Consider the following 15,959-nt stretch of genomic DNA (forward strand, 5'->3'; position numbering starts at 1 on the left):
GCTCAGCACTCCGTGCTCAGGGCTCGGGGCTCAGTGCTCAGGACTCGGGGCTCAGGGCTCAGTGCTTGGGGCTCAGAGCTCAGTGCTCGGGGCTCTGTGCTCAGGGCTCAGTGCTTGGGACTCAGGGCTCAGCACTCAGGACTCGGGGCTCAGGGCTCAGTGCTCGGGACTCGGGGCTTAGGGCTCAGTGCTCGACGCTCAGGGCTCAGTGCTCAGGACTCGGGGCTCAGTATTCAGGACTCGGGGCTCAGGGCTCAGTGCTCAGGGCTCAGTGCTCAGAGCTCAGTGCTTGGGGCTCAGTGCTCAGTGCTCAGGGCTTAGTGCTTGGGACTCAGGGCTCAGTGCTTGGGGCTCAGGGCTCAGTGCTCAGGGCTCAGCACTCAGTGCTCGGGGCTCAGTGCTCAGGGCTCAGTGCTCTGGGCTTGGGGCTCAGGGCTCAGTGCTTGGGACTCGGGGCTCAGCACTCAGGACTCAGGGCTCAGTGCTCGGGGCTCAGGGCCCAGGGCTCAGGGATCAGTACTCAGGGCTTGGGGCTCAGTGCTTGGGGGTCAGGACTCGGGGCTCAGCACTCGGGACTTGGGGCTTGGCACTCAGGACTCAGGGCTCAGCACTTGGGACTGGGAGCTCAGGGCTCAGTGCTCAGGGCTCACGGCTAGTCCTCAGGGGCTCAGTGCTCAGGACTCAGGGCTTAGTGCTCAGGGCTCATGGCTAGTCCTCGGGGCTCAGCGCTCAAGACTCGGGGCTTAGTGCTCAGGCCTCAGGGCTCAGGGCTCAGTGCTCGGGGCTCAGGAGTCGGGGGTCAGGACTCAGAGCTCAGCGCTCGGGACTTAGGGCTCAGCGCTCGGGACTCACGGCTCAGCACTTGGGACTCGGGGCTCAGGGCTCATGGCTAGTCCTCGGGGCTCAGTGCTCAGGACTTGGGGCTTAGTGCTCAGTGCTCAGGCCTCAGGGCTCAGTGCTCAGGCCTCAGGGCTCAGTGCTCGGGGCTCAGTGCTCAGTGCTCAGGGTTCAGTACTCAGTGCTCGGGGCTCAGGGCTCATTGCTCGTGATTTGGGGCTCGATGCTCAGGACTCGGGGCTCGGGGCTCAGGACTCGGGGCTCGGGGCCCAGGGCTCAGGGCAGGCCTCAGGAGCAGTGTCCTGCTCTCTACACCCAGCGGACCGAGCAGGCTGAGTCTCCTCTATCTCCTGCAGGTGATGTTCACGGAGGAGGACGTCAAGTTCTACCTGGCGGAGCTGGCCTTGGCCTTGGACCACCTGCATGGCCTGGGCATCATCTACAGAGACCTGAAGCCAGAGAAGTGAGCAGCCCCCCGCCCCGCCAAGACTTCACTCTGTCCCTGTTCTCCTGTGCGCACACGCCAGACCGGAGGCCGGGGACATCCCGGTGCCACCCCCGCACACGGGGATTCCACCTGCCTGCCCCCCGGAAGGGGCCAGACGCAGGTGTGGCTTGTGCTGAGACGTGTGGGATGGCCCCACTCCCCCCCCCGACCCTCCGAACACCTCCCGCCCAGGAGACAGGCCAGGCAGCACCCCTGCGGTTCAGGGGAGGCTGGGCAGGCTGGAGGCAGCCCTCCGCCCTTCCAGCCACACCTGCTGTCTCCTTTCTTAGTTGGGGCCCATCCTGCAGGGGGCACATTCCCCACACACCTCCTCCTCCAGGCTGGCCTCCGGCCCACCTCCACCTCCAGGTTCTGGAAGCCCTTCATCTGCCTCAGTGGGCCCGTTTCTAGGTGACGAGTCAGTTGAGCTGCTCCAAGGTTTTCTAAAAGACAGTGGACCAGATTCCCAGCCCAGATCCCAAATAGATTCCTGTATCTTTGGCAACGATCATCTGTAATGTTGTTTCTAGGATATTTTGCTAATCCAGTCTAAATTTTTTTAAAGTCCCCCCACAGAGTAATGTTCTTATTTCAGGTGTTTTCCTGCTATTTTTTGAGCAGAGCTGACAGTCTAGGAGGGACCCACTTGGAAAGGAGGGGTCTACAGGGTGCTGTTTTAAGTTCAGTGGTCTCTGCTGCAGAGTTGGTGATTTCTCAACCCTCTGAAGTGGTTGACAATATCCCCACCCCACCCCCCTCCCCCCGTAGATTGAGGTCCATGCCTCCCGCTGGATAGGGTGGGGCCTGGAGGGACCCCAAGGCTTGCGGCGCAAGGCAACCCAGGCCCCGAGGGCACAGGAAGTGAATCTTCCCGCCTTATTCTCCGTCCCTTACTCCTTCACCTGCCGTGACCTGAGAAAAGCACACACTCTGCTCTGAGACGCAGCCGCCACTGACGGAAGCACCCGGGTTTGCCCGGGGGCCAGGAATGTTGGCAACGCCTCTGACGCAAAGCACGTTTGCCTGACACCCACGCCCGGCAGCAGCCTGAGCGCCCGCTGGGCAGAGCATCTCTGGCCGCACGTGTAAATGATGAATGTGTGAATAACCGTGAAAGGCCCTCTCCTGAGTGTCCCCGCGCCCTGCAAACGCCGCCTTCAGGCCGCGGGCACTGGGCCACCGTCACCCCTGCCCTGAGCCCTGGGCCCCCGGAGGGCAGCACCCCGAGTCTCCCTCTGGTTAAGGGTCAGAGAGATCCGGACAGTTAGACGTGGTAATACGTCATTGCAGGCCGAAGAACAAGGATTTTTGTTGTCAACGAGAATTAGGAGTTAATCTTGAAAGTTGCTCACTTCTGGGGCAAAGGTGAAGTGTACCCGAGAAGCAAAGATGAGAACGTTTGCTTCTTTCATTATAAATTGTCACCTCAAATACATGCTGTAAATTTTTCCTGCCCTTTTCCATGAAATAGTGGGTATTACTTTTAATCCCATGGCCGATTTTTTTTAATTGTGGCGAGGTGAGAATAACATAAAATGGACCATCTTGACCATCTCCAGCGGCGCAGGTTAGTCGTGTCAGGAGCACTGACACTGTTGCACATCACCCCCTCCATCCCCAAACGCTCCATCCTGCAAAACCGACGCTCTGTCCCCATGGAAACACCACCTCCCACCCCCCACTCCCCATCTCCACGGACCTGACCGCTCTGGGTCCCCACGTGAGTGGGATCACACGGCATCCGTCCTGCTGTGACCAACACTGCCCTCCGCCTAGTGTCCTCCTGGTGACCCGTGTCCCAGCTCCCTCCCTTTCCCAAATGTGTTTAAGGATCCACGTGTTAATCCTCACAGTGTACATCCCAGTCTCTTTGGAGCTGGGCTGACACCTCCCAGGAGCTGGGGGAGCAGGGTTTAGTTACAGCGAAGAGCGAGACGGGGTGACCAGAAGCCCCCCAGGAGCTGTGGGCTGCAGCCTGGAGCAGGGCCTCGCAGGGCACTGGCCTGCCTCCAGCCCTGCCATGCCCCCCGCAGGAGCAAGCCCGGCCCCACGGCAGAGAGCCGGGGGCGGCAGGACAGGGCTCCTGGTGGGGCTCCCAGGTGGCCCGCACTGGCGACGAGGGCCGGGGTCAGGTGACCAGCCTGAGATCTCACGGGTTTCCCTGGAGCTCGGGGCTGATCCCGAGAGCCAGGACGGGGCTCCTGGGGAGATCCAGGGAGAGGGACTGGGCTCTAGCCAGCCAGCGCCCGCCTGGGGACAGGAGATCCCTGAGGGGCTCTGTGTCTGCACAGCTCAGGCGCTCCTGGCCCATCCCAGCCCTGTTCTCACAGGGCAGGCAGGCAGTCCTGGGGGCGAGGGGAAAACTGTCCCCCCGGGCTTGAGAAGGTCTCAGACTTGCCATCCCCCGCGGGCCTGGTGAACAGGCACAAGGACACAGGGGTGCCCCCTGCCCCATACACCGAGGGTCTGTGCGCGCCTGACCCAGCGGAAGCTGCTGACCAGAGACGCAGCGGCCGGGGGCCAGCAGGCACCCCCTATCTGGCATGGAGACTGCTCCCCAGGGCCTGGGCGGGTACCCTGGTGTCCGCGTGCCCTCTCCCATGTCTCTTCTCAAAGCATCTGTTTTCCTCCCCTTTCTTCCAGCATCCTCCTGGACGAAGAGGGGCATATTAAGATCACAGGTGTGTAAGTCTCCCCCACCCCACTGTTCACTTCGTCCTGGCCCTGGTACCCAGGGCACCAGCCCAGGGCCCCCGTCAGCAGCACGTGCACACACGTCCCCGTGGCTGCGGCTCCTTCTGGTCTCCCTGAGGCCCCTTCTCTCCTCTGGGCTGGCTCACCCCACTCCTGATGCCCCACCATGTCCTAGTGCAGAGTACAGAGTAACTGACAATAACTTCTCTCTAATGTCAAACAGTTAGACTTTTTAAGTTTCTCGTGAATTATGCATGAGAACGTGGCACTAATGTGACAAACCCTTCAGGAGGCACCCTAGAGGCAGGGGGCCACAGGTTGGAGGGCGCCTGCAGTGTCCACTGGTGTGGCTGCTGCTGAGCCCACTCTGACCTGATGGTGCCTCTGTGCTGCCCACGGAGGGCAGCAGAAGAGACTAATGCTCACAAGCTGGAACCTAAATCTGACTCTGCACCCGGGTAAAGCAGTTCCGAAGTGCCAGCCAGGCATTTCATGGAGATTTTAGGTTCTGGTAACACGTTTCCAGGTTTCTCTGCTGAGTGAGGAACTGCGCACATGTGTTATATAAACCCACGTGTACACACGTGTACAGAGGTAGCTGGAATAAGCATGAGCAGTCACATTAAATGTATGTGTCATATCATAGGGTTTTCTTTTGGTGTTAGTTCTACAAGGTCTTGTCAGTCTTCATAGAACTGAACGGTTCAGAACTTCAGCTTCTTCAGCATCAGCAGTCGGGGCACAGACTTGGATTACTGTGATGTTGAATGGTTTGCCTTGGTAACGAACAGAGATCATTCTGTTATTTTTGAGATTGCACCCTAAAACTGCATTTCAGACCCTTTTGTTGACCATGATGGCTACTCCATTTCTCCTAAGGGATTCTTGCCCACGGTAGTAGATATAATGGTCACCTAAGTTAAATTCACCCATTTTGGTCCATTTTAGTTCTCTGATTCCTAAAATGTTGATGTTCACACTTGCCATCTCCTGCTTGACCACTTCCAATTTGCCTTGGTTCATGGACCTAACGTTCCGGTTCCCTATTCAGTGCTGTTCTTTGTAGCCTCGGACTTTACTTTCACCTCCAGCCACGTCCACAACTGGCATCGCTCCCGCTCTGGCCCAGCCGCTTCGCTCTTTCCGGGGCTGTTTCTCTGCTCTCTCCCCGCAGCACACTGGACACCTGCCGACCTGCGGGGCTCATCAGAGGATTTTGGCTTCCTCTGATGCAATCATTGCCATCTCTGTTATTTATTAGTGACCCCGAGTTAGTCATTTGTCATGATTTGTCATTTTGGCACAAATGACAGACAAGCCCCCGAGACTCTGATGAGCAAGTTGCTTCGGCTGTGAGTGTCAGACCCACGGGGGTGGTGGGGAGGCTGTCTTAGCCGCGGGCTCTCTTGGTCCTCACTCGGCCCGGGAGGAGGTGACGTAACCTGAAGTTCACAGATGATGAACTGGAGGGGTCTGTAGTCTCAGGGCCGGCGGGCTCACTGTGTCCCCCACCCCCTGGGTGCAGTAACAGGAGCACGGCAGGCCAGCCCCCTTGGCTGGCTTTGAGGATGAGATCTGGGGACGGTGACCCACGGCAGGAGCCCCAAAGCCCCGTCAGACTTGTCTGTCTTCTGCTTCTTGCCTCACCAGTGCGGGCCGCCTTCCTGAGCACCCTTCTGCCCGTGACCCCTTTCTGGTCCCTTCCTTTGGAACAGGGGTCCTCTCCCTGCCCATCCATCAGAGCAACTCCAGAGCCTCTCCCCAGGCCGCCGACATCCAGGGTGTCCTGCCAAAAACGGCCTCTGGGGAAGTGGCGTTGGGCATCAGAACACAGGCTCTGGGTACCCTTGTGAGCACTCCTAGACGTGTTCATCCCGACAGAATCTCACGGGGAGGCGCGGGGCCTGGCTCAGCCTCTGCAGGCCGCGTGGCCCCGGGAGGGAGGCGGGGGGAGGGCTGGCCGGGCAGCCAGGGGTCTGAGCACCGCCCAGAGGACTGAGCGCTGTGTGCTGTGTCCCTGTAGATTTCGGGCTGAGTAAAGAGGCCATCGACCACGACAAGAGAGCCTACTCCTTCTGCGGGACGATCGAGTACATGGCGCCTGAGGTGGTGAACCGGCGGGGCCACACGCAGAGTGCGGACTGGTGGTCCTTCGGCGTGCTCATGGTAGGGCGTGCGCATGGTGGGACGTGCGCGCGGTGGGGCGTGCTCATGGTAGGGTGCGCGCGCGGTGGGGCGTGCTCGTGGTAGGGCGTGCACGCGGTGGGGCGTGCTCATGGTACGGCATGCGCACGGTGTGGCACCCACAGTCTACAGGCGCTCGGGACGCTGTGCCCTGTGCGCCTGCCCACCCCCGGAGCGCAGAGATCCGGGAACAACCCAGGAAAACAATGCCCGATGTGTGACTCATCCATCCCTGAGCCTGGCATTTCCTGGCAGCCTCCCCTCCATCCTCCCCAGGCTCCCAGCATCGGGAAACAGAGTGGGATTCAGCTAAGGATACAGATGTGTGAAGAGTCAGACCTTCTTTATCCTTAACGCTCTTAATGTTATTTTAAAGGGTGTGGTCATTTCCAGATTAAAGATGCTTTTCTTACTTCAATCACAGAATCCCTCCACTTAGTCATAAAAGCCACAATGAACCAAAATACACAAGTGGAGCATTTTTACATCCACTTCTAGAAATGTGGATTTTCTTCGGATCTTGCGTTCGCAGAGCATGCAGCAAACACCTTCTAGACGGGATGTCCTGTAGTCACGACAGAAGTGGTGCTGGCCCACGCGGTCCTCCTGTCCTCAGCCTTCCTCGTTCCCTGCCCCCGTCCAGCCCCCCTGCACCGGGCCCTGGGCTGGCGGCCCCTCCACGCTTGCGAGTCCTCAGCAGGAACCAGACCTCTGAGGTTCTTGGGTCTGACACTGGATGGGAGAAGCATCGTGGCCTCTCCGGGTTGTCCAGCCCCCTCCTCCTTGTGCGTCTAACGACGAGGAGACCGAGTGACGGGAGTTCTCGGAGATTCCACGGAGGTTGTTCGGCTGCCTCTTTCCAGCAGACGCCTCACACCCTGGCCACAGCACCTCTGGCCTCTGTCCTGCAGGGTGTCACCCATGTGCCTTCCGGCTGGCACCCAGGAGGCTCACTTGGTCTCTAGCTTCTGGTCCTTGGCCCCGCAGACTCAGAAGTGCAGGCTGATCGGACTTGTCAGTGCAGACCCCTGACCTCTGTCTGTAGGGCAGACACATCGAACCAGCTCAGGGGGCAGGGGTCAGTTCCCACGGCCTCAGCCAAGATGCCAGCGCATGGTTTTCCAGAAGAGACCGCCCGCCGTGCTGGGCAGCGCCCCCACCTCCAGAGTCAGTGTGATCTCTCCCCTCCAGCCACTCACAAGGAAGTCAAACTGTGATGAGAAGGCTGCTCCCCAAACAGAGTCACAGCAAATGAAGCGGGTTAATCCAGGCAAGGTGATCGGCACAAGCCGCTGACCTCACGCGGCCCCATGAGTGCTGGCTGCCAGGGGCTGGTGATGCTCGCTGCATTCTTGGTTATTTAGACCGCGAGTGGCCTCAGCTGAGACTCAGTCCGTCTTCACGGCGGAGGCCCCTGAGATGGGACGTCCAGCTGTCCCTTCCGACCAGCCGTCTCTCTTTAGACACATCAGTGAGACCATCAGGTTAGCTTCTCCCCTGAAAGGTAACCGCCTCCTCGCCTCTGCTCCCGTCCATGTGGGTGCTCGCCTGTCACCCTGTCTGGAGGGTGTGCGGTGGGGTGGGCGCGGGGCATCAGCACCCTTACTGCACATTTTACCAGAAGTTTGGTCTCACCTTCCTGACACGGGCTTCCCGGTCCCAGGTCACAGCTCTGCATCTTCAGAAGCGATTCCGGTTCTTCAGCCTCCATCCCCCTCTGTCCCCCTCCATCCCCCTGAGAAGCACGGGGTGGGGCGGGCTCCCTGAGGGCCCCCGGCTTGCCCCTGTCCCTGGACCCCATCCCTACACTCTCCAAGCCCTTAGGGTGCACACTGGGCTCACCGGAGACCACACAGCGGTTCCCCAGGGAGCCCGTGCCCGAAGCTCTGAAGTCACAGAACGCCACGTGTGTCTCTGTGTACCTGATGTTCATCAGTGGCAGAGCAGGAGGCCGGCCTGAGCCTGGGGAGAAGGACCGTCTTAGCGGCCAGCACAGCACAGAAGACTGCATGCAAAACCATGCGCGGCAGAGCCACCTGGAGTTAGCGCTGTGAGGTTTCTGGGGGAGCGGGGCCATGCTGTCCACCTCGTCCACGTCTCTATATATTAAGACAACAGACACAAAATCTACCCCATGAAGATAAAATATGCCTTACGTGCTGCTTTCTGGTCAAAGTCATTGCATGTTTAATAAATGGAGAAACTGAAAGGGGAAAAAAAGGAACCGTGAAGACACAAGAAGAAAGATGAAATGAAAAGCAGCCGAGGGAGAAGAGACGTGAAAGGCAGACGAGAAGAGAGGAGGGCGGGAACGGTGCTCGGGCTCTGTGCCTCATCTTGGCTCATGAACACAAGTGTCTCATCTTGTGTCACGAACACCTGTCTCTGTGAGGGTCTCCCGGGCACAGGGGAGACCTTCACGGGTCCCTAGCCCAGGAAGGTCTGGGCCCTGAGGGTCCACAGGCAGTGAGTGCAGAGCGGGCCTGGGCTCCCCGGCCCCCCTGTCTCTGCGCCCCAGGAAATGGCCCAGAATTTTGGAGACAGTGGCCCAGAGAGGCTGGCCTCTCGCCCCTGCTGTCTGCCGCGGTCCTCACTGCAGGGACTGTCCGGCCACCCTGCTCTTGGGCGCAGGACACTCTGTCCTGAATTGCCCACTTAGGGGCCAGTGTGCTCCACATTCAGTGTCTCATGACCGCTGGGCTGGGGGATCACAGTAGGGTGAAGGAGGAGGGTCGTCCTGATGGTGATGAGTCTGCACGGCTCTCAGAGTCCACAGTGCATCCTCGCATTCGATCTGGACCAAGAGATCTCCCTCCCCGCCCCCCCCCCCCCTCGCTGAGCTGCTCCACTGCACCCTCCAGGGAAGGACGGGTCCTCAGTCACCCCCGTGGAGGGTGTGTGGCCATGTCCTGCCATCCCTGCAGGTCCCCGTCCCGGCACTGACCCCCGCTCCCTGCCGTGGAGCTGAGTTGGTGACTGTCGATCGCCCGCCCATCCATCTTTGCACTGAACGCTGAGGCCCACCATGCAGCTCTGTTCCAAGCAAGCACGTGGGCTGGCGCCCGCAAGTAATTGACCAGGACTTTGAATGGCCACGTGAACTGGGGCGCACGCTGCCTGTCTGGGTCTCCCCTCTGGGCAGTGGGGTTGGTCTGAACACTTGCTCCTGTTCTGTGTTGCTCTGCAGTTCGAGATGCTCACGGGGTCACTGCCGTTCCAGGGGAAGGACAGGAAGGAGACCATGGCCCTCATCCTCAAGTGAGTCAAACTCCCACCTCGGGATCCACCCCAGCACTTGCTCGCCCCTTCTAATAGCAAGAGCTTCCGTCTTCGAAACCAGGAGTGTCCAGTAGGCAATGATGGTAGTGAGCACCCGTGGCATTTCTCTGTCAGTGGATAAAGTGAGTGGGGTGTGATTCTGATGAAATCTTCTATTGAAGATTCTGTTTCCCATTTGTGAAGCTCATCAAAGTTGTCCCGTGGCAGGGTCTTTAGACATGATGGCGGATGACCTTCAGAAACACAGACTCAGGGGCAGAGGGTGCAGGAGGTCCCAAGAGAGCCTCCCTGCTCGGCCTGTTGCCCGCTTATGCAGGGGCCTCCGCTCTCCTGCCTGACATGGGCAGGAGTCGTGTGTCCCTTATAACTGAGTGTGTGCATGCTAAGTCGCTTCAGTTGTGTCTGACTCTTTGCGACCCCATGGACTATAGCCCACCAGGCTCCTCTGTCCATGGGATTTCCCAGGCAAGAATACTGGAGTGGGTCACCATTTCTTCCTCCAGGGGATCTTGCCAACCCAGGGATCAAACCCTTGTCTCATGTCTTCTGCGTTGGCAGGTGGGTTCTTTCCCACTAGTGGCGTCGGGGACACATGTGACTCAATGTGAACATAACTTTCTCCTTAATGTTCATGCAGAATATTTTACCATGAAAATAGGTTTTGCATTTAGAACCCTAGAAAGAGATCTAAACACAGAGCCTGTCTTTCTGTAATATCTTTTTTTAAAACATCATTTTGTTTTATTGGCTTCACTGCATGGCTCCTGGGATTCACCAGAGTTCCCCAACCAGGGATTGAACCCACGCTCCCTGCAGTGGAAACGCCAGGTCCTAACAGCTGGACCAGCAGGGAAGTCCCTTGCTGTAACTCCTTAAATGTGAACAGGCGTCATCTGAGCCAAATGTCAGATAGCAATCCGTGGGAGAGAGAGAAGCAGGTGGAGGGCAGACGCGAGTGGGCGAGTGGCCCCTGGAACAGGTGGACTCCAAGTCACTCCAGCTCTCCCTGCTGGGGGGGTTGGGGGGGGCAGAGGGGGGCGCTCACCACACCTGCAGGAGAAGCTGTGAAGCTGCTTGGCCTCATGACCAGCTCTCTCAAACTCTGCTTGCAGGTGAACACACCACTTTTGTAAAACCGAGAGGCACCTACAAACCCTGCATTTTTGTAGATCACGTCATTTTATAAATAAGAGGCATCCCATAATAAGAGGCATCCCGTGCCACAATGTTTTCTGATTCAGGGGACCTTGTATTGTGATGACGGGCGTAACTGCAATCTGCTGTTTCTATTGGTGGTCTCTGCTCCTTTTCAATCTAAGGGGGCACAAGACCTTTTTCTGGAGCTAGAATAATTTCCTCCCAGCAAATCCCAGGTGTGAACTTGCAGCCTGTCACTTGGGAGTGACAGCATTTCTGAAGGGGCAGCACCAGACTGTGGTCACGTGGCTCCTGAAGGTAGGGGGTGTCCAGGACCCCAGGGGCCTTCGAGGCCCTCCTTTCCCAGATGTGGCCACAGACTAAACTGGAGGCTCATGGGAGAATCCAGCTGCCTCATCAAACCAAGAGAGATTCCCAAAATGTCAGCAACGCCACTCGTCTCTCCAAAGCCTTTGACGGCGTTGTCTCAGAAAACATAGTTAATTTCCATTTAAAATGTTACTTATGTTCATGGGAGCATTGCTGTTTATTTTTAGGGGCTTTATTGTTTTTAATGAATTATTAAACAGCTGCTGTGAATAGCCACTTTGGTCACGTTGGTTTGATTGGATTTCTCTGTGGATGCTGACTGCAGAAACCCAGAGCACTGGAGCAAACTCTGGCCCCCCTTGGGCTCGTCCTTCTTCCCCTAAAATATGACTGTGCTTTTCAGAGCCAAGCTAGGCATGCCGCAGTTCCTCAGCGTGGAAGCCCAGAGTCTGCTGAGAGCGCTCTTCAAACGGAACCCCTGCAACCGGCTGGGTAAGCCCCCCTGACCCCTGAGCCACCCGGGGCTGCCCGGGGGGTGATTGGAACGTGGAAGACGTGCAGGTGTGAACCGGGGGGAGCGGAGCTCAGGAGGAGCCCTGCATGGCAGAACAGGTGGGGGGCTGAAATACCAGGACCCCGTCCCACCTGGCACTTCCTTGCTGTGCAACCTTCGGCAGAGGGCTGCCCCTCTCTGCGCCTGGGTTCCCGACCTGTGAAGCGAGGGTCATAGCAGAGCTTCTTCACAGGGTTGTGAGGAAGACCTCCAGAGCCAGCATGGCACCTGACACATAGGAAGCACGCAGTGTGTTGGACAAAGGAACGTGTGAAAGCAGAGATAATCGGAGTGCACAGGTCTGGGGGGTGGGGAGGGCATCTTTCTTTCTCTGCCGCTTGGACAGATAGAGTTGTCCAAGGCTCAGTTACTAGCAGAAGAAACCATCGTCCTGTGCAGTGCATTTTAACAGGTCTTATTAAACTGTCTCCTGAGATCACTGCAAAAAGGCAGAGTGGGCGAGGGACTGTTGGGCTGTCTCTAGAAGGGCCGGCAGCACCAGACAAAGAAGAATGAAGCGCCCGGCTGGGTCCTGAGTCCACGCCAGAAGCAGAACAAGAGAGAACCAGCTGTGGAGAAGAGGGACCGCTCTGGTCTGTCACCCTGAGAAGTCATCACACAGCCTCCCACCAGTAGATCTGCTGATGATCGAAACTTTGATTTCAGTGCTGAGGTTTTGTTATGAGAATCCACCCAGTCTCTGCCTTGTCATTTGTCAGTGCCATAAAACTCCGAACACCTGTTCTGTTAGGGATGCATATGTGAGCATGTGTGCAAAGCACTTGCCTCCTAGGTAGAGGCACACCACTCCACTCCCCACTGCTCTGCCCTTGGGCAGTGCCCAGGTATGGTCTCACCTGCCTAACCTCCCCAGAGGCAGAAACTGGAGTCAGGAACTAGAAATGAAGACATTAGCTCATTTATCCACTGAAGCACACAGAACAAACAGTTCAGTCTCAGCTCTTGCAGCGATTGAAGAATTTTGTTTTGGGAGTCCCTCTTTCCTTTCAAATATCATGGTATTTGATGGGGAGAATTCATGGCATTGGTGGGTGACTGTGACCAAACTAAAGGGAGGGGAAATGTATTTGTTCTTCCTTTGTTTTGGAAAAAGGAAAGAATTTTCTAAATTGACTTTTGTCTTAGACTTTAACATCACAAAAATCATAGTTCTCTAACCCAGAATATTGTTCTGTTACTTAGTTTGCATACCTGCTGAGAGAGAAAGATGGATTGATCTCATTTAGGTGGATAATCATCAAATTATACTAGCCTAGTGAAGCCTGTAGCAGCTTGGAAGACAGCCCATCCATGGCCAGAGAATGCCCTCCTGATAATCTCTAAAGTGAATTATTGTAAAGGTCCAGGAGTTATGGACCATCCTGCGAGACCACTTCATATTAATGTCATAGGATGTGCAGACTCACATAAAGAGGAAATCGTAGTCAGAATTATTACTCACCCAACTTGACCCAGGTCGGCTGCTAAATTAATTGCCTTAAATCTTTGGCCTATAAAGCGAAAATTATGTTGTGTAGATTAATTTTGCTCTACACAGGCAGCTCAATTAGAAGGCTGGGACTTCTTCCCCCTTTTGAGTGCCTTGAGCCTTATTCTTGACCCACCCCCCAAAGTCCCCTGGCCGTTTGGTGAGTTTGTCAACATCAGAAGATCTCACCTAAGCCCTGGGTCCTCTCGTCAATCTGTGGTTTGACCGCATCACCTTCAAGTCAGCCCAGATCTCTGTCCATTGATCCTTGAACTGTAGAGGGGTCCCCTCTGCCCAAACTTCTGCTCTTCATCTATGACCAACCTGCTGCTGCTGCTGCTAAATCGCTTCAGTCGTGTCCGACTCTGTGCGACCCCAGAGACTAGACAGCATATTAAAAAGCAGAGATATTACTTCGCCAACAAAGGTCCGTCTAGTCAAAGCTATGGTTTTTCCTGTGGTCATGTATGGATGTGAGAGTTGGACTATAAAGAAAGCTGAGTGCTGAAGAATTGATGCTTTTGAACTGTGGTGTTGAAGAAGACTCTTGAGAGTCCCTTGAACTGCAAGGAGATCCAACCAGTCCATCCTAAAGGAAATCAGTCCTGAATAGTCATTGGAAGGACTGATGCTAAAGCTGAAACTCCAATATTTTGGCCACCTGATGCAAAGAACTGACTCATTGGAAAAGACCCTGATGCTGGGAAAGATTGAAGGCAGGAGGAGAAGGGGACAACAGAGGATGAGAGGGCTGGATGGCATCACCGACTCGATGGACATGAGTTTGAGCAAGCTCCGGGAGTTGGCGATGGACAGGGAGGCCTGGTGTGCTGCAGTCCATGGGGTCACAAAAAGTTGGACACGACTGAGCGACTGAACTGAACTGATCAGGACCCTGGCCATATGGGATCAGGGGCCAGCTTGCCCCAGGGTGAACTCATCCCAACTCATCACATTTCCAAATAAGGTTTCCCATGAAGTTCTGGGGTTAGGACTTGGCCACATGAATTTGGAGGAACACAGCTCAGTACCTCCGAGAGTGAGTCCATAGCATCCGCAGTGGAAGAATCGGCGGAGGTTCACCTGGTTGGTGTCACACACCTGGCAGGTGACGAGACCGAGGCCCTTGCCCCAGATCGCCTGCTGGAGGTGGCTGCCGAGCCTGGAGATGGTGTTTCCACCCCGTCGTCCCCTGAAGGCACGACATCCTCACCCAGAGAGTCCGAGTCTAGGTCCTCCGGCCACTGCTGGCCGCGGGCACGCACTGTTCGGTGAGGGGCCCCGCACACCTGTGGCAGGTGCTGGGCACACAGGTCAGTGATGCTGCCCGGGAAGCCCGGTCATGTGGGTGAAGAGGCCAGAAATCTCAGGTGGATTTCACCCCTGCCTTTTCCCTGCAGACCTGAGAAGGCTGAGGAGCCAGCAGAGGGAGCCCCCTCCCCTGGTGGGATGCAGTACCTGAGAGGCAAGGGGCAGGGGCGAGGTGGGGCTGGGGGGACAGGCAGATGGAGGGGGCAGGCAGGCCCCCAGCCAGGCCTGGCAGAGGCTCGGTAGCCAGTGGGTGGGACAGCAGGAAAAGGGTTGTTTTCTGTGCCATAAGTGGGAGAGATTTTACTTTTATATTTCTCCAAAATGGAGTCAAATTTGTGTCTATTTCAACCACGATGCGAGTGGACCCAGCAGCTGGAAGACTGGGTCATTTGGGCTTCACCTTGCGTATTACGCACTGTGGTTTGTTCAGTGATGGAAGCAAGCGCAAAATATACCGGCTGCTGCAGTCAGGAGGGCCCCCCAGCAGGGCTGCCTGAGGACCTGGGGTGCATCTCCAAGCCTTGTGTGTGTATTAGCCTGGGGGGGCAGTGGGGGGCATGGGTTCTGGGCCAGAGAAACACTGCACACAGAGCCATGGAGGATCCTGTAGCACGTGAGAACACGTGTGACCTCAGGTGGCCTAGGGGAGGCCCGGGAAGGCCATGCAGGCTGAGCAGTCCCCAGAGTGGGACTCTCTGAGGACGCAGCAAGGGGGTCTGGTTTTTCTGCCGATCATTCTGGTCGTGAATTAGAGAAGGACCCTCCCGGGCTCCTGGAAGACCAGGCAGCAGGATCTGGAGTCAGACGTGCCGCTGAGCATAAAACAGCATGGCCAGTAAGCTACCACCGACTGCCCGGGGAACACAGGGGCAGGGCCATCTGCTCGCGAGGGTTCTGCTCTTCCGGTTTCCGTCTCCTTTCCAGAGTCCATCTCCAGGGGCTGTGCTCTTCTGATCTGGCTTCATACACTGGCCACCCCGCTCTCCTGTCATCTCCTCCAGCCCTGCTGGCACCACCGAGACCTCGCGTGCGGGGCTGGCCCTTGATGGCTTGGTCATGATGAACACCCTGCCCCTCGAGGGGAGCTGACAGTTCCACACCAGCCCTGAGGATCTTCGGGGGCCCCGCCCTCAGTCGACAGGGCCCTGGGAGATACAGCCAGGGCTGAGCAAAGATTCTAAGCATCAAATGAAGTATCAAGCTGACCGAAGATACTTCAAAGCCATAACAGTGACGTGTAGATGATCTGTGGGTGATGAAGACGTAAAAAGGAGACCTAGAGTTCAAATCCTGGGCGGTTGCAGACTGGCCTTCAGGAGTGTGCGGGTTTGATGGAACGCAAAGTACGTGAGGAAAATAGCCGGACGTGAGCGGATTGTGAACATGCCCGAAAGAACTAGAGAGCGACTCTGTGACTGTCAGACAACAAAGCCAGCACCAAATAAATGGTTGAGCAGTCACGAAGGGCCCAGGGTAAACATTCCCCGAACTTTCTATGGCCAGGAAGATTGAAGGAAAACATTTTTGGCAGATCCTCAGAACTTTTGAGGGATGATTTACTGAGAATGTGGGAGCTTGTTGATGATTAAGTCCAGGAGGAAATGAACAGGGTCGCCTTGTTAAAAAACGTGCAGGGGAAGGCTCCAGGTGACCAGGTT

General features: G+C 56.6%; 1 protein-coding gene across 9 annotated transcripts in view; it reads left to right on the plus strand.

The window, feature by feature from the left end:
* The window catches only part of RPS6KA2 (ribosomal protein S6 kinase A2), a 331,893-nt gene that overhangs the window by 268,657 nt on the left and 47,277 nt on the right, over positions 1-15,959 (plus strand). For all 9 annotated transcript variants that reach the window (XM_044924007.2, XM_044924008.2, XM_044924009.2 and 6 more), the window contains 5 exons: positions 1,194-1,300; positions 3,968-4,005; positions 6,042-6,184; positions 9,390-9,460; positions 11,352-11,440. In XM_044924007.2, the coding sequence (XP_044779942.1) occupies positions 1,194-1,300; positions 3,968-4,005; positions 6,042-6,184; positions 9,390-9,460; positions 11,352-11,440 (448 nt within the window). The remainder of the gene's footprint in view (positions 1-1,193; positions 1,301-3,967; positions 4,006-6,041; positions 6,185-9,389; positions 9,461-11,351; positions 11,441-15,959) is intronic.

This window comes from Bubalus bubalis, chromosome 10 (genome assembly GCF_019923935.1).
Source record: "Bubalus bubalis isolate 160015118507 breed Murrah chromosome 10, NDDB_SH_1, whole genome shotgun sequence".
NCBI lineage: Eukaryota > Metazoa > Chordata > Mammalia > Artiodactyla > Bovidae > Bubalus > Bubalus bubalis.